Genomic DNA, 18,721 nt, shown 5'->3' with positions numbered 1-18,721 from the left:
GGAATTGTGCAGAATTAACCACTCCAGAAATACCATAATGCTCTTTGTTTTGTCCCCCCAAAATTTTACATAAGTATTGTCTTCAGTTTCTCTTGGGAGTTAAAATGGCTCCAAGTGAAACTGAAAACAATGCTTATGCAAAATTTTGGGGTGACAAACAAAGAGCATTGTGGTATGTTATGGTATTTTCTGGGGTGGCCAATATTTGTTCATCAGGGGGCGCAGAGGGGGAAGCAAGAAATATTGTGCAGACTTCTCAACGCATTTGGACTCCCACCTCTTCCCGGGTCATGATCGGGATTAATGAAAGCTTCCTGAGGGTTTTCTGCATATTTGACGAACGCATGCGCGCAATAACTAACGTAGAGTCTGTTCCTTGTTACTGAATTGGTATACGCAGACAAACAGGCTCTTGTATTGCAGTCAAAGGGATCAATTTAAACGATCATCGTGAAGGAATGCTGTCGTAAACTTTTCAAATTTGGACAAATATATTTGTGTGTGCAAAAGCCGAAACAGAAGAAAATACAGTGAAAAACCGCGAATTATTACCATTTATTATATAGACGCGAGTGTTTTACTGGAAAATATACCACTCGTAAAATTGATAAAAACTACATCCGGGACCCGAGTGGTTTATTTTCCATAATCTCACACGTGAGTTTATCGATGACGTAATTTTGGTAATTTCCCTCTATTATTTTATCGATGTCATTTTTTCTATATAATAAAAAGAACATTACACGGCGGCATGAAGATATGAATTTTATTTTCTCGTGGCAAAAACAATATTTTACTCACTCGCTGCACTCGTTCGTAAAATATAATGTTTTGCCTCTCAAAAATAAAATTCATATCTCCGCGCCGCCCTGTAATATCCTCTATTTATGTGAGAACCTGTTAAGACTAACTTGGGAAACTGCAGGTTCTTACTCCCGGGTTTTTACTGTATGGAAAACCGAAAAACAATAGTAAAGCTACGTAGAGTAAAATAAAAGCCAAACGCTCCAACAAAGAGACACCGACAACCGCTAAGGACACTAAAACCAAGCAACCTGACGACTTTTGAGCTGCAACATGATCTCAAAATATATCTTAAACTGTACAAACAAAACCCCGCTACATGTCTCTTTAATTAAATTTGCTCCCCGCAACAGGCCACGTTTGAAAAGGTGAGGATTATATTTGAGATGTTTTCGTATTAGACTCGTTTCTAGAGACTACATGCATTTGTTATTTAGGAATAAGCTTGTTTTGAATCAGTGGAAACAGAATTTTATTGCCTATTAGTGATACGAATTCAATAAAATACAATCATTATTTAGCTTTGATTTATGTTAGTTAAAATAACTTTGAAAAATAATTTCATATACATCAAATTTAGATGTTATTAAGCAATTTCAATTTAAACTCTCAATTAGAGTTATTCTTTTTTATGATTCCATTTTGGATCGCCCTCCATCGTGCATGTCACAAAGGGGCAAATTTCCTCGAGACCTTCATTGCAAAACAAAACATACAATGTAAAGAGGTCTATTGTATTTGGTTAAACGTCTACGGTATTAATTTGAAAAGAATTCTCGCCTGTGTCAAAGTTTTATTACAGAGTTCGTATGTCTCAGTGAATTTTTCAGGTTAATTAATAATTGTTTAATTCATTCAATTATTAAATTTGCTGTATTAGAAGATTCTAAGATAATGCTACTTGTTGATTTCGAAATAATTCTGTAAGTACCCCGTGTTTGTCTTGTAGAAGAACGTTTGGTTTATCAAATTCAACAACCGTTCCTTTATCCATAACCAATACTTTATCGTAATCTATGATAGTGTTCAGACGATGCGCTATCGTAATAACAGTACAGTCTTGAAACTTGCTACGAATAGTTTCTTGGATTCTTCTATCAGTGCTAAAATCCACGTTTGCCGTGGCTTCATCCATGACAATGATCTTGTTTTTGTTTAACAAAGATCTTGCTAAACATAGTAACTGTCGTTCTCCGACACCAAAGTTGTTTCCGGACTCGGAAAGTTCATAATAAAGCTCCCCAGGTAATTCCTGGATTTTGGATTTCATTTGAACTTGTTCTAACACGCTCCAGATTTCTGTGTCGCTGAACCGAGAGAACGGATCTAAATTGATCCTTAGAGGGCCGCTGAACAGGGTGGGGTTTTGAGTGATAACTGAAATAACCGGTCTGGTGCTTTGAACGTTGAGTTCGCCAAGCGCCAAGTCGTCAATGTAAATCTTTCCACCTGGTTCTGGCATCCGAAACAAGGCGGATACCAAAGAAGACTTTCCAGCTCCTGTTCTTCCGGCTACTCCAACCTTCTCACGAGGGTTGATGTTAATGGAAATGTTCTTAAGAACTTGGGGGCCCCCTTCGTAGTATTTGAGCGAAAGGTTCTCAAATCGTAGTCCCCCCTCTTGGGGCCATTCTGCAGGGGGCGTGTTGGTGATATCATACGCTGGCTCCTTAGGGAGCTCAGTGTAGGTTATGACCCGCTCCACCGCGGTCATCATGTTTTCAACATCGGCCGTCTGGCGCATGGCAAACTGCAGCTGACCAACAGTACTGATGGCGTACACAAGGGAAAGGCCCAATGTTCCTAAGGAAAGAAGTCAATGTACATTATTCTTATCACAGGAAATTAACGCTTATCACCAGCCTATGGTAATAGGTTCATGCGCTTATGTTGAAAAATGCTACGTCAATAAACGTAAATTTAAGGTAAAAATACCTTCCAATAAAGGAAATTTACGAGATAGAGGCAGCAAAATTTCTGATTGAAGGAAATTAAAGCAATTTCAAGAAAAAAAATCGCTTTTGTTGACTAGGAACAGGAACTAATGAACTGTCATATATTTTAGGAGCGCCATACAGACAGGAATGTTTTCTTGAGTATCAAGATTTCATAGTGTCGATGAGTGAGTTCGTTAAGTTCGTCTTCGATTTCAAGTAGCGTTTCTTTCCTATTATAAAGTATTCTACTCAGATAAACAAAGGGAAACCTTCTGATCAGTCCCCTGCGCGCGAGTCTATCTTTTTATCGAGGGTCGAGGGTAACAGTTTTTTTCCATTTTTTTAATAAAAAATAACAACGACTTGTTTTTGTTGTTGTTTTTAATTAAAATGACATGCAAACACTGTACCTGCATCAGTTGTGGTGAATACACCAGTGAAAGTTGCGCACGCCACAAACAACGTACAGACGAAATCAAGGCGAATTCCCATCCATCGCGCGCTGTGTGGCACAAGAAACCAGATCTGACTTCGCCTGTCTTGCACCCTGTAAAAAAGTATTACTTAGCAGCAATAAATGTCAAACTTTAGGGAAAATCCCATTTACAAGGGGCGGGGGATGCTTATCTCCTCGTTTAGGAGTGTAAAGTCGAGCCTCAATGTGCGACCACTTTTCGTAAACGACCACCTCCCAGAAGCGACCATCTATCCAAAAACACTGAAAATTTTCTCAGTCAAATCCCTATAATTAGAACCTCTTTTAAAAGACCTCTCCTCTAAGCGTCTGCGACCCCTTTTAGGCCCGATGGCTTCATATGATTTATAAAGAAAGATTAAGAAGACTCTCGAAGTCAAAATGAAACGCTAATCATTGTCTCTTTCTGTCAAAAATATGGCTCGTGATTAAAAAAAGACCTTTAAGAGCATGAGAAAGATTAGCCTGAGAACACGGCCGTATACACATAACTTTTCCGGTCCTCGCTTCTTGCCGCTCGATAAGTTATATCAGAATTGAAGCGACAAACGGATTACCCTATGAAAAGGAATCCAAGACAGTCTTGGATCCTGAATACAACGCCGTGGATTTCGGATATTTTGTCAGTGGAATTGGGATTCCGGATTCCAATCGCGTTAGCGGGATTCCAGATTCCTTGAGCCGTGTTCCGGATTCCGAAACCCAGAATTCAGGATTCCACAAGCAAAAACTTTCCAGATTCCAGAATGCGGATTACCTTAAATGGGGCGAACCGGAAATACGTCTGTGTTCACAGGTTAACTTTTTTAAAGGTAATGGAGTTTGTTTCACAGCCGTTCTTTGTATCGCCACGCAACGTTCCAAAGAACGGCTGTGTCCGCGGCAGACTATAGAGAAAAGGGAAGGGAAGAAAGACAAAGTCTTACTCGTTAAAAGCTTTTATAAACTTTTCTTCCATGTGGTATGTTCTGATGATAATGATTCCCTCCAGAGTGTCGGCCAGGTGAGCCAGCACCGGGCTCTGACTTATCGCCTCCATTCGCTTGATTTCACGAGAGGTCTTCAGATAATATCTACACAGAGAGGAGTTCAACAATCTTTACAAAACGGACCACCTATTTTACTCAAGTAAATAGTGCATATTCCATCTACAGTGATCTATTTTAAAATTATACAACTGAAAACACCAAATATATTGACACCCGTGCCAGGGGAACTAGGCGCTATCAGCAAGCTCTCCTATTGGGCGAAGCAAAGGGCGCAAGAACGCGCGAGTGAGCGGGGAAATCGGTCCCTGCTTTCGCGTCTCCTCTCGCTTGCGCAGTTTCGCGCGTCTACTTTTCACGATATCCCCCAAATGGAGAGCTTGCTGGCAGGCAAGGCGCTATTCCCCGTAGCGCGTGTCTCGCGCTCCACGCTCGCATTGCGCTTCGGGCCGCCTGAAAAAAGCGGGAAAAAATCGCCTTTTCTACAGGCTTTTACGAATACATGTATAAGTTCAGACTTATATAATCATCTTTAAATTCCAAGGTAGTCAATTAAGTAGGGGCGGGCCGAACATTTTGTAGAACTATGCCTTTGTCTGTTCAGTTCAGATTTTTATACTTTCTTTGGACCTATACTGAACAACTGCGGCAGTGTTTTGGGATAAATTATTTATTTTTCAAGCAGAAGCCGGTTAAAGTATCAAAGCATTGTTAGAAATCGGGATTTAAAGTTTTCCCTTTCATACTTCAGGTCATGTTGCAACTAACTGAAACATAAAAAGAATAAACCGTAATATCACTTGTTCATCAAAGTGAATATCTTAAGTGTACAGAGCACAAGGCGAAGATTGATCTAAGTTACCTGTTGATTGCAAAGAAACCAGTCACCATAGGAATAACGCCAATGATCGCCCAATAGTTGGTAGAACACGTGACGCATACAGATGCTAGAGTCTGCAATATATACTGGATAGCCAATAGCGACGTAGGAGGTAAAAACTCGTCAACGATCCCAATATCCTTTGAGAATCTGTTAAGTATTCTCCCGGAAGGATTGGTGTCGAAGAAGAAAACAGGCGACTGAAGAATGGAAATAACCATCCGATCGTGAAGATTATCCGAGCATCTTAGTGTGGTACAGTAGTAGAGAAGACCTCGGAGAACAGCAAGAAAGAGCGCCCCTCCCACCAGACTGCCGTAAATTATGAGGTTAAGTTTGTGCTTCTGTTCCACCCATTTCATTCTCGTTAGATGCACCAGCCACAGGTTGGGAGAAATTATAGATCCTGTTGAAAAATTCTAGTTAGAAAGGAGCTGCACAGTTCGTGTATGAGTACCGGACGTAAACGTCCGCTTATAAGCCATGGGCTTAGACTACTTTCTAAAGGTTTTAGGAGGGCTTAGAGACAGGGGGAAGGGGAGGGAGGGGGCTTATATTAGCGGGAGCTTACAAGCGGACAAAGAACAGCATGTCAAAACAAGGTAGTGCTACATAACAGTGCCGATCAGAGTACATTCTTAAGTTGATTCTTAACTGTAATTCAAGATTCAAAACGTCGACGTTAAAAAAAGTCGAATTCATTTCAATGCAAGCTAGAGGGGATGGCATATATTTTTTTTGGGGGGGGGGGTGGGGCTAGGGGTGCTAAAACCAGATGTATCTATTTTGTTTGCAGGTAGATGGGCCTGTAACTGGGGGAGGCTTATAGGTGCGGGCTGGGGCTTAGAAGCATATGTTTATGGTATGTTGTTATTATACAAATATCTTCCGAAGTGGAGGTGAATATTGTTTGGTATATAGTCGTATAAATATAACAACTTTCTTTAATTTTCCAGACACGTTTCGACGGTACGAAAAGATTAGCCTGAGGACACGGCCGAATACACATAATTTTGCCTTTGTAAGATCGCGCGCGCTTTAAATTCAACGGCGATTTCAAAATATGTAACACTGAAGATAACGGATGTACCGTCGAAACATGTCTGGAAAATTAAAGAAAGTTGTTATGTTTATACGACTATCTATATTGTTGCTGCTATCTAGACCTCTTGGGTATATCTAGAGACGCAAAGCGTCGAGGTATATATCTAACGCTGTTCACCGACCCTGAGGGGGGGCAGTTGTTTAAGTATTTACCAAATCAGTTGGATAAAAAAAAAAAAAAAAACTTTTTGCAAATTAAAAGCGTCACTTGGTAGGAACTTTGTTTACAATTTACAAACATTTCGGATTTTGTCAAGTGCATTTTTACGATTTTGTTGCAAATTCAGCATGAAATTAATTTTCTATCTACCAGTAAACAATAGCAAGCCAAAGTTCGTCGATTTCTTGGTATTTCTTTGTACGACTGCTTCAATTTCGTCTTTCGAAATATCTCGAAACGAGACGCCATCTTGGCTCCGGTCTCAAATCAGTGAATAGCCAAGGATATTCCGACTTACAGGAGCCAATCAAAACGCTCGAAAATTACTATTCGCTGATTTGGTAAATACTAATTATTCTTATTCTTATTCTTATTATATTCTGATCGCCTATCCATGTGCATTACACTAGATTGACCAATCTTGTCCCCTCGGTCTCCCGCGTTTTTCCCGCAAGATTAAGGAAAAGATATTTTGGCTGCATAAAAGAATCTCTCATTGCGACTATGCTTATTGGCCAAGAAAAATTGATCGTTATTCTTTGCGGTTTCATTAATCTGGCTTCCCATCAGCGCACAAAAATGTAGCGGTCAAAACTAGAAGCAAATGATTTACCACGGCTCCGAGAATTTCAAAAAAGGAGTTAATGAGATACAAGCGTACATGCACCTACCTTGCGCGATTAGGAACAGCAGTAATAGAAACATTAACAATATTCCATGCAGGCCCGATCTGAAGTAGCGCCAGTAGAGGCGAGCAGAAATGGTGCCTACAATTCGGTCCTCCTGAGAAGTGACCAGGCCCTTCGCGGCACCTTCAGAGCAGTCGCTTTCACGGCGTTCCTTGCGCTTGGAATTTTCCTGAAAAGAGAGAAAAAGGGTTAGCTAAGGCGTCATGGGACTGATATAAAGAAAACAATGTCATTGTAGCTGCCTTTAACTGGCTTTGCATGAGGTAATTCGGATTCTGGAGTTTGGAAAAGTTTGCTTATACATCAGGAATCCTGGGCTTTGGAATTCATACTCAGCTTACGAAATCTGAACAATTGGATTGCGGAATACAAGTTCCATTAGCAAAGAATCGCTAATGCAGTACCTGCACTCCAGAATCCACAGTGTGGAATCCAGATTCCGAGCATGTATTGGATCACCTTACATTGGGCGACTTATCAAACCTTTTCCAAAACTAACGGCTCTTTCTAACTATTTTAGACAACTTCCTCTCAGAGAGTCAGAGCGCCCCTGTAGTAAATGATTATTCTACCCTACGAGCAGGGGTTTCTCTGTTGCATGACTTTTAGGGTTTACGAAGTCGTTCGCGTGGCTTTTCTGTCGTGTAGTTGGTTTGTTTACGCCCCGTGAGAAACGCGGGACGTAAAAATACCAACTACGCGACAGACAAGTCACGCAAACGACTTCGTACACCCTAAAAGCCATGCAACAGAGAAATCTCTGCTCGCAGGGTATGGTTATTAAAGAAATGTACGTATTCTAAAAACCATTCGCTACTTTAGAAACGAGAGAGAGACTGGGTCAAGTTAACCTTCGCAAAGACTTCTGGGACTGTTAACAGGGACACCGAGAAATCTGCCCAATGGGGAGCTTAAGCAACGACGACGGCGACGGCTACGAAAACGTCACTTACAAAGTAAATTCACGCTACTTCAAACTTTATCGCGCTTATTCCGTCACGTTCAGTTCGTCAAATCTTGGCATTTTTTTCTGGAGTTGAATTCTAAAATACTGTAGCAAAGTTCAGGAAAAGAAAAAGACAGTCGTTGTCTTTGTTCACGTCCTCCACAAAACGTGAAATTGGGTATTTTCAGGTCGTAGTCGTGCAGTGATGGCAGAGAAATGTTTTAAAAAGCGTGATGCACGTGCAGAGTTGTTGTTTTGCCAATCTAAACCTTTTTTTTCCCGTTCTCGTTCACGTCGCCATTGTCCTTGCTTGCTGACAAGCGAGTCTCCAGAAACAGTCGCAGAAGAAATGGCGGGACACAATTCGACTCCAGTCCCCGGCTCGAGAATAAAGTGACCAAGTGCGCAGGATCTTCTGATGACTGAAATGCGTGAAAATATTTTCCCTCAAATTTAGATAAAATTGTAACGAAACCGTGAAAAAAGTATTTTATATATCAGGTGTAACTAAAACGCGAAAAGGACTATGGTAATGCAAAAGTCTTTTAAGGTCATTCCTTTGAATAGAGCCTGCGGTGAATTTTTTTTGAACTTTATAACCAATTGGTTGCTTATGTTATAAAGACTTAGATTTTGAAATAAATTTAGGGGTTCCCCTGATTCGTTTAGACACAGCAGCAGTTTGTGTATACGCGATGATTCCTTGAAATCCAATATGCTCATATCTACGAGTACAGCGCTTAACCAACGAATGTATTCAGTTGTCTGCGAATCGTGACTAGTTTACCTGGTCAGTTGTTACGGTCAGTTTTCCTCCTTCAATTTCATGATACTTTTCCTGCCCTTGATCAAATTCTTTCTCCAGTGTCTCGAAGTCCAGTCCAGCTTCCTTCATTGCCTCATGTTCCCCTTCCTTCACCACGATTCCGTTGTCCAGAATTACGATGTGGTCTGCGCTTTTCATGTACTGCAATTGATGCGTCACAAGAACACGCACCTTGTTGCTTAGCAACCCGTTAATACATTTCTCAAAGATGTGTTTGCCAACTTTAGCATCGACAGCACTTAGCGGGTCATCAAGCAAATAGATATCAGCATCGCTATACACTGCGCGTGCTAGATTGACGCGTGCACGCTGACCACCACTCAGACTAGCACCACGCTCTCCGAGAACAGTATTATCTCTTTCAGGCAGCATAGCAATGTCCTTCTTCAAATCGCAAGCTTCAATCGTTCGGTCGTATTTTTCTTGGTCGAACTTCTGGTTGAAGAGAATGTTCTCTCTCAGGGTGCCGCTATATACCCAAGCTGTCTGAGGAACGTAGACTATTCTTCCACTGCGCTCAATATTACCTGAGCTCGGAGGAAGTTCATCGAGAAGCGCGAGAAGAAGTGAGGATTTTCCCGCACCAACAGGACCTGTCACCAAAACTAATTTACCTTCCTTGGCTTCTATACTGACGTCATTTAGAACCGGACTTTCATTTTTACCATTCCAATGGCAAGTTATGTTGGATGCCTGGAAAATAGAAGAAAAAATGGATCATATATATTTCTGGGAAGCTGCCCCCTACCCCTCCCCTAAGCTAACGTTTTGCCCTAAATGAGAAGTAAGTGTTAATGTTGGCTTAAGGGAGGGGTAGGTGGGCAGTTCTCTGGGGCCCGTTTCTCGAAAGTCCCGGTAACTTTTCGGGCCCGAAATCAAATATTCAAATTGAAATAAAAAGAATAAGAGGGCTGGTCCTGGCTAGCAAAATACTCCATTTTGTTTCATTAACTGATAGTTTTATCATGTTAGATGCAAAGCTATTGAAACCTTTATGTTGCATGTAAACAACAACAGCTTTACGGGCCCATTAATTATCGGGACTTTCGAGAAGCGGGTACCAGATACCTTAATTGATCCGAAAAAAAACCATGGAATGGGGAATGCGGAATCCGGGGAATTCACCACAAGGAATCTGAAATCTCGCTAACGCGATTGGGATCCGGAATCCCAATTCCACTGACAAGATATTCGCAATCCATACCTAAAATCCGGAATCCACGGCGTGGACTCAAGAATCCAAATCTGCTTCGGATTATCTTTCTTGGAGCGAACAGTTGAAATAAGGTACGGCATACCGAATCGCTACAGCCAATCACAAAATGGGAATTGAAAAAAATATTCAGGACCAATCCCAAACCGAGGAACCCAGTGTCAAGCGCAAAGAAGTACATGAAGCGCATTTTGTCACGGCCTTTCGTGTTTCTGGATATTGTTTTGAAAGGTTCAAGTTTCAAGTTAATGTATTGATTAATATTTTCCTTCTCAAAAGTCTTTACGCATTACATAGCATGCAGGTAATCAAGGATAGAAGGAAAGGAAATTAAAAGTTAATAAAGGTTAACAGGAAAGGGAAGAAGAGGTCAATAAGTTACTGGATATAAAACTACCAAAAGGACTAACTAAAACTGTTATGTTGACAGTAACGGAGAAGGTCTAGGCAAATACAAATGGCGGGGCAAACGGGAAGTGACTGGAATCATGCCACAACACTTAAGTCAAAAGGGTCGGTTGTTAAAGCAAAGTCTATGACCTACGATCTCAGAGCGTAGTTTTGAAAAACTAATGTTGAATGCTATGGCCAAGGCGAAAGCGTTTTGAATATATATATACATATATCTATATCTGAATACATTCGTAAAGAGACAGATTGCGTTAAAATACCTCACCTTTAGAAATGGTTTCTTAGAACTCTCCTCCTCCTCCTCCTCCTCCTCTGCTTCTTCCTTTCTCTCTTCACTGTCTTCCTTCCCTGGTTTTTCTTCTCTTTCCTTATCTTCTTTTCCATTTTCGTAGAGCTCCTCGATCAACAAGAATCCTTCAATTCTCTCAAGCGACGCAAAACAGTCCGCAATCAGCTGCATTCCGTCCGTGAGACCATAAACAAGAGAACGCCTGTTCTCCGACAAGAGACCGACCATTGTAAACACATTAAATGGCGTCAGGCGAATCCCGGTGAAGATGAGAGTTATGAAAGCGATCAAACAGATCACGCTGTCATATGTGTGCTGCAAGGAGGCGAATGTCGAGAGAATATTGTATATTTTTCGCAGGATAGAGATTTCAGACCTGTAAATATAAAAACAAGGGTATTCTGTATAAGACCTAGAAAGTACAAGAGGAAATTTAAAAGGGTAATGTCGGTATCTTTTAAAGCAATTAGTATCGTTTTGGCACGTATGTTCTATTTCCATTTTATATTACGAACAGTATTAGGGTTGCCAAACCCCAGACCACAAAAGTTAATCCCTCTCCCATCATAGTATAAGAAAGAGGAGGTGGTTATTGTTTTTTAAATTTGTTTCTTTCCGACCTTCGTCGGGGGAGGAGTGACTGGTTGCATTTCCCGAACAGTAGGGGACAAGGATAGGAGCAAGGGTGGCGTAGTGGTGAGAACAATCGCCTTCCGCCAAAGTGCCCTGGTTCAAATCCCGGCGTCGACGCCATATGTGGGTTAAGTTTGTTCTTGGTTCTCTTCCTTGCTCCGAGAGGTTTTTTCCGGGTACTCCGGTTCCCCCTCTACTCAAAAACCAACATTTCCAAATTTCAATTCGACCAGTAATCAGGTAGACGAAGAACCACTTAGTGGATGTGCTACCTATATATCGTTATCTATTATTTTATTTAGTATCTGATAGTCAAGCCTAGACCCTGAGAACCAGCTCATAAAGCTGGGTTTGAAATAATTAACCAAAGATTCAAATTTGCTTCGCTGTATCTCTGGTGTGGTGAGAAAAAAAGATTCCAGGAGAGAGGTTAATTATAAATGAATCTGATGTTTAAAAATTGTTCTAGCTTACCTCCTTATCGCACGTACTGCATCTCTGTACGGCAACTCCCAAGCATACATCTTAACAGCTCGTATTCCTGAAATAATCTCATTCATCACCCCTAACCTCTTATCTGTTACCCTTGCCGCCCTCATTCTGAGCTTAGCAACCCAGCCTGTCATCTCCGCCTCGTAGGGAATGAGAATGAGAGCAAATGCCAGCCCGGTGACGGCCTGCCAACCAATCAAAACCCAGAGAAGAATTCCCAGTATCACGAGGTCGAACGGGGATCGCAAGGATGCAAAGAGGTTCTGAGTCGCCAGGTCGAGACGTTGAATATCATTGGATACTAAATTGATGACGTAACCGGAAGTTATCTTCGCTAGCTTTGATTGGCTCATTCGAAGCACCTAGGACAACAATGAAACGAACAGTAAAATGAGTGGGTGTAAAAAAATATCACGTGAAGGTGAGGTATCCGCGAAAAAACTGCGAAAAATCAATTTTCTGTATGATCTATTTAAATTTTGAAATTGTAGTAGATGATATTCCTCTTTATATTGTTTTTCCTCCCTGACTTCCGTGATTTAGTTCATATAGGTTCAAACCACTCTTTTTAACATCATGTAAAAGTATATAATATCATTTCTTTAAATTGATGGTAAGGAAAAAATTATGCACTTTTATCAATATTTATGACAATAGTAAAGCAATATCGTTTTATGCAGGTTAAAATAAGATGAACGAATCGGCATGCAGTCATAGCATAATGAAAAAAGCAAAAAATTTTGATCGAAAACGTGCTCTTTATACGTAAAAAGTATAAAGTCCTCTTTCTTTAAAATAAGTTTGAAGTCGTCAATTATTTTAAGAGTATTCACAAAAATAGGTATATAACCAAAAATAACTTTCGGCAATATTTGTTGTTCTGTTTTGTTATTTTCGCACATAAGAAACTTCTTGTGAAGTAGAACTTTTTGCAACAACATACGTCCTTTCCTACAATTTACATAGACACAACTTTCGCTGAAGATCTTTTTTATCATCTACTTGGCAGTCTCTACTTAGATTTGGCTGACCGCGAAATAGTAGGTCATAGCGCGCGCAATATATCAAAAAAGAAAGTCATTCTAAAGTGCTCAGGACAAACTTGACGTTTTATTATGAATACAAGTTAAATTTTCCTATATATTGCTCACAATACGTTCGTTCAAATAATTATTTATATTAGGACGGACTTTCAAGAGGTCAATTATACGTCGTAGCAAACCTTCATTTTGCTTTAAAGTTACAAAAAATATAGGTTTATTAATATTTAACTCTTAGAAATGTGGCGCCTTTACGAGGCCCTCGTTTTCTTTTCCAAAAAGTTAAGGTTTATGGCATTTAAGAATACAGAAATGAATATTACTTACAGGTAAAACGAAATAAAAAAAGGAAATAAAGGAAAATTATAAACTAGGCTTATATACAGGCTGGTAAGTAACAAATCACAGTAGCAACAAAAGCTCACAAGTAAAAGAAAACCAAGTGAACATAATTTGATAAAATCGTACTTGCTCCAGCTTTGGCAAACATTAACTAGGGAAATGGTAATTAGGGTTGTCACTGAAATGCTTAATTTGAATGACATAAATAAAAAAAAATAGCTTGTTAAACTTCCTAAAATGGTTGAGCTCACTGCTAGAACTTAACGAAAAAATCTATTTAGAGGAGGAGTTTCTATAGTACGACGGATATTGTTTTCTTTTTTATTAAAACAAGTTAAGTCGTCAGCTTTTTAAGAGTCTTTACTAAAATAGCTTCATAACCCGAAATAACCTTTGGAAATATTTGTTCTCGAACCGTTTTGTTACATATTTTGGCTAATAAGAAGCTTCTTGCGAAGTACATTTATTTTCAAGAGCATCCTATCGACTTCACATACACACACACTTCATAAGGTCTTCTAATAGTATTTACAACAAGCGTTTTTTACTGACCGCGAATGGTACGTCATGGTCTTGCGCGAAATACTCACTTTAAAAAGGACTTTGCAAAGTCCTCAGGAAAAACTTGACGTTTTATGATGATTTCAAGTAAAAGTACCCTATATTGCTGACAATACGTTCGTTCGCGTAATATTTCGTGGGAGAATTGGGTTGAAATATCAAATTGAAGTATATTTACGTTGGCCCTCGATTTCATCTCATTTTTTCCCCTATTGCGCGCGTTTAAGGATGCAGAAGTAAAAAGTATAACTCCGAGGCGGAGGAAGTATACCAAAACATTCTGAAATAGCACGTGGTGCAATTCGAACGCCCAAAACGTAGGGGAGCTTTTTCCTTACAAACCTCAGTCGTTCGCCTAGCAAAAATCGAGTGAAGTGATAAACTCTCTACATTTTAATTCTGGCAGATGATGCTATTGTTTTTTTATTGTTTTATTTTATTACATGTCTCCTTCTAAGAAACGCAATCAAAACGTGCTCTAAAGTGACCGTGGTTCAATCCTCCGAACCCAATCAAAAGTCAAAGTCAAAGAAAAACAAATCTTCGAACGTAAACCACTCTGAGGTAAAAGTTAGGTTATTCCGGGACTATTCAGAGTGTTTTTTCCGGACTTAATTTAATTTTATTGCCGAAAACCATGCAGCGTTTATTCATTCATTCTTTCTTTTTCTTTCGGCCAATAAAGCAAGATTTAGAAAAAAAAGTCGTGCTTCGTACTTCACTTCGATTCACTCGGGTCGACTCCGAACAACTCCGACTGATAGTTTATGAATGCTCTCGGCGTTGCGTATTCTGCTTTTAAGACTTTCCTTGTTGTTGGAAATCAATCTAGGAACATCCAGCTCGATGGACCAAAATCGCTATTTGCATTTAACAATATATATACCCACGAAGACGTACATATTCTTGAAATTGGCTACCGCGTTAGTACGTGCATCTTGGCATGGCTAGGCTATATATAATCAAGAATGTTAATTTATGCGAGGTTCTATTTCATGGACTATGCACAGATTTCTTAAAAAGTAAGAAGATAATAAAATTTTTAAGGACTGACAACTGATTCCTCCCTGCAAATTTTTCTATCAGAAATTAATTCGTCTCTCTTTCCTCATTACAAGTAAAACAGAAGTGAAAGGCATCTTAAACAAGGGCTGTTAACTGTTTACTATTTACACGAGCAAACCCGCTTGGTGTGACGGTTTGGGTTTCTGGGGTAAATGTCCATGCTGCGGAATAGCGTTTACCATTTCCGCAAATCAGTTCCATCATATTTATTTAAGTGGAATGGTTTTGAAACCTGTCAGACTCCTTTGTTAGGGTCTGTCTACATGGAGGTGAGGGACCCTAGGTAGGTGAGGTTACTCGCTTAGGTGGGGTAACCCGCCTGTCCATATAAACTTACTGACCAATTGAATATAGTTTATTCAGTCACAATTTGTGAACAAAAACAAAGAATTGTGCACGGTCAGGGAGCTTTCAAAATAAACTACAGCACTGTTGTTTTCAACCGATTTTGATGTTTGCCGGCTTCGATAATCAGTCTCCTCTACTAACTCGATGGTTCCATTGTGAAAAATGGCCGCAAAGTCCTGAAACTGGTAACAAAAAAGGCTTTGAAGGAATGGAACACGAATTTTGGGTCATCCACGCTGTAAAAAACTGTGAAGTTTTTCTTTTCTTTCTAGTAGTTATGTTTTTGTTGCTGCTTTTCCCAGGGGCACCCAACGACTGTTTTCTGTAAAATATCTGTTCGGAGAGACCAAGCAAACATGGCCTAGAATTTTCTATTGCTTGAGAACGGCTTAAAATTTCTAGATGACCGTTCCATTCCGTATACAATTTTCGAAGCTTATCTAATTAATTCCCTACGATTTTCTGAAGTTTAACTTTTCACATTTCACTCCCCAGATTAGACTATTTTTCGTAGAAAAAGGAAACCTAAAATCTTTGAATTCAAAAATGTGATGGAGAGAGGAATCAGAAAAATTCAAAACGATAATCTGCATCTAAAATTTTCGGGAAAATAATACTGAAGCCCTTGCAATTTCTAGAAGACTCAAGTTGCCCTATGATGACCGAACAGGGACAACTTTTATAGCGCTACTTAGAATGCATTTCTAGAGATCTAAAAGTGCTCAGGATAGTCTAAAAAAAGTGTTTTCAATCAATTTAGGAGGAGACGGTCGTTGGCTGCCCCTGTTTTCTGGACTTGACCGAAGATACTGTTCAACAGCATTCTTACCATTTGTATCCAGCTGACAAATAAAAAACGTCCCATAAATTTATTCATTCATGGTTGTGAACCAAAAACAAACGATTATGCTTGTCAATAGCTCCCAAAATTCACACCGTAACACCATTGTTTCATTTTTGATTTGTGCCAGTTTTCATTCTGGGTCACCTGTACTAACTATGCAAAAAAAAAAAAATTAGACATAGCGTCATCCGCAAGTTGGAGATGATAACCTGATTTCAGTACAGCGAATTAAGAAGTTAATTTATTTGATGTATAGTACTCAAATGAAAGATGTACATCGTAAGTTTCTCCTTTCTTTATCTTAGCGTGGATTTATATTTGGCTAGTTAGTTGTCAGTATCACCTGGTAGATTTACTATAACATTCATGACCAGAATATTGAAATGTAATAAAAGCTGAGTGGCAGCATGAGTCATCATCGAATTGGCCTTCATGAGATGTCTGAAGAGTATGTTTACGTTTTTTCCACCTCTGTGGTCAGAAATAAAGAAAAACATATTCCAGAGTTGAAAAGGGTATTGTATACCGAACACGCATGAAATCTCATAAAGCACATAAAACGCATAATTAAGCATTGTGTTCACTCTTACCATACTCAGTCACGCGTCTCTGGTTAGAAATAAACGTTTTCTAGAATGTGGAAAAACTTTAGTTATTTACATTCAAATTAATATTTTTCGTTGATAGAAATATGGACGCTTTCTATCTCTCTTTCAGTAAGATTGGAAACAATTGACTTCAAATTCGATCTTTTCACCTTTCCGACACTAGCCGGGTACCTGACATGACGTACTTTCAAGCACTTTGTTCCCTGGTTGACCTAATTCAAATTGTTGTAGGTTTTTTTACCTCACAAGTCATTGATCAAAGTCATTTTCCAGAAGTTAAAGAAACGCTGTTTACAAACTGAATTAAATTTGGATAAACCCCACTGGGCTTTATTAAGCTAAATTGAGAAGTTAAAGAACACGCCCTTAAAAGGCTGAAATCGGCTTCTTTTGTTCGTCCAACTGAATCTTATTGCCCAATGCTTTCTCTTAACTAGCTTCACTACTGGTCAATTAGATCGTGGTTCAAAAAGCAACATTTTCTTTATCTAACTAGAAATCAATTACCAATGTAAACTTCTTCAAAAACTTTTCATACTATATCTTGGCAAAATAGCTTTGAATTAACTCCAGGTTTCCCAAGAAATTTCCGCTTCTCTGACCACGAATGAATACTTTTTTAAAGCACTATAAACAACGTTGCGCATTCATGATCACCATGAATTTCGTCTTATAGACAAAAATCTGGATCTTTAAAGTACGGAAAATCAGGCGAACGAGAACCATAAAATTGTGTTGCTTGCCAGTTTAGCTATGTCTTGTAAACGTCAGCATACAGGAAAATATTTCCTTAGTAATAATGACATAAATAGGTAAAGTTGTTGCCCACGGACTGATCATTGGTTAAACAAATTATGCAAAATATTGGTATTTAACCCTCTTGCTGGGAGCACTCAGAAACTATTATTCGCGCTTTTATTTTTATTTCTTGCATAATTTTTAATCAACATGTTAGATCCACCGATCTTCTTTGTAGGTTTCTTAAGTTAGTTTTACAAACGAAAGTAAAATAAAAGAACTGACTTGTAACGTCTTTATCTTGTGGGTATTCTGTATAAAGTAGTTGTTAGATATTGTATGCTAGAAACGATCATTCAATATAGCTACAATTTTGTTAAAAGTTCTGGAAGAATACTATGCTGTTAAATTTTATTTTTGTTATCAATTTGAAGTTATAAAATGTTTCACTTACCTTCTTGTATAATATTCCAGTTGCCGCCGCCCTAAATCTCATCCCCAATAAGGCGGATCTGTTTTGATAATGATGTTGGGCGAGATTTCGTCCGAGAGATGTAATGCAAATAAATGTTGGTAAAATGTATTTGAAGCTTACGTCTAACTGCCGAATTCCCATCAAGTAAGAGATCAAAAAGCCCAAAAGAACTGGTAAAGTCATTCTGTTTGCCATGTCTGTTAGTACCAACGCGATAATTGTGAAATATTCGTACCAAGGGCAGACGCGCATGAGCGCCTTCCAAAATCGAGGTCTTTTTCCCTGATGCCGTTTGTTCAATTCTTTTTCCCATTCTTTTTGTAATTTCTCCGTTAATACCTCGGATTTGTCCCCTTCTAACAGTGGAAATAAATCGTCTTCCTCTAATGGCCGCTTGTTTCCAGTGACGAATATTTTGTTCATCCACCATATTGTTAAACGAGAAAATATGTTGGCGTTCAAAACTGGGTTGACTTCCTCCTTCTCATCATCATCGGGCTTGAGTTTTTCGTACTCGTTCTTCACCATGTTATAGGCCCGAAATGTGATCAGGTCACATTTCGTTAGATTTTCAACTGTAGAAGGAAAGGGTAAATTGAGTTAAAGAATAGTTACAATGAGAAAGCGTGATAATTTAAAATAAGTTCCGTCTACGAGTGTAGCATCATATTGTATGAGGCGTGTTACGTCTTGCCACGCTTGGTCGCTCGCATTATTCCGAAAAAAAAACTCGTTTGTTGAATATTAATAGCCCATTTTCTAAGAGCTCTTAGAAATCATTCAAAGTCGAGATAGAAAAACTACTCAGTACCAGTAATATCAGTGTAAAAGTGACCATTAAATTATAGTTATTAT

The 18,721-nt window shown here is 39.2% G+C and overlaps 1 protein-coding gene across 1 annotated transcript; it reads right to left on the bottom strand.

The window, feature by feature from the left end:
- Positions 1-1,143: 1,143 nt before the first annotated feature.
- LOC140947017 (ATP-binding cassette sub-family C member 4-like) lies at positions 1,144-18,499 on the bottom strand. The gene is made up of 9 exons (XM_073396101.1): positions 17,846-18,499; positions 11,828-12,207; positions 10,697-11,096; positions 8,769-9,500; positions 7,018-7,204; positions 5,065-5,488; positions 4,143-4,289; positions 3,152-3,288; positions 1,144-2,607 (listed from the first exon to the last, which is right to left on the bottom strand). The coding sequence occupies exons 1-9, from the start codon at positions 18,392-18,394 to the stop codon at positions 1,691-1,693; spliced, it is 3,873 nt and encodes a 1,290-aa protein (XP_073252202.1). The 5' UTR covers positions 18,395-18,499; the 3' UTR covers positions 1,144-1,690.
- Positions 18,500-18,721: the final 222 nt, after the last annotated feature.

Source organism: Porites lutea, chromosome 1, assembly GCF_958299795.1.
Source record: "Porites lutea chromosome 1, jaPorLute2.1, whole genome shotgun sequence".
In the NCBI taxonomy this organism is placed as follows: domain Eukaryota; kingdom Metazoa; phylum Cnidaria; class Anthozoa; order Scleractinia; family Poritidae; genus Porites; species Porites lutea.
The sequence above is the reverse complement of the archived record's forward strand: the minus strand, read 5'-3'. Positions and strand labels throughout refer to the sequence as shown.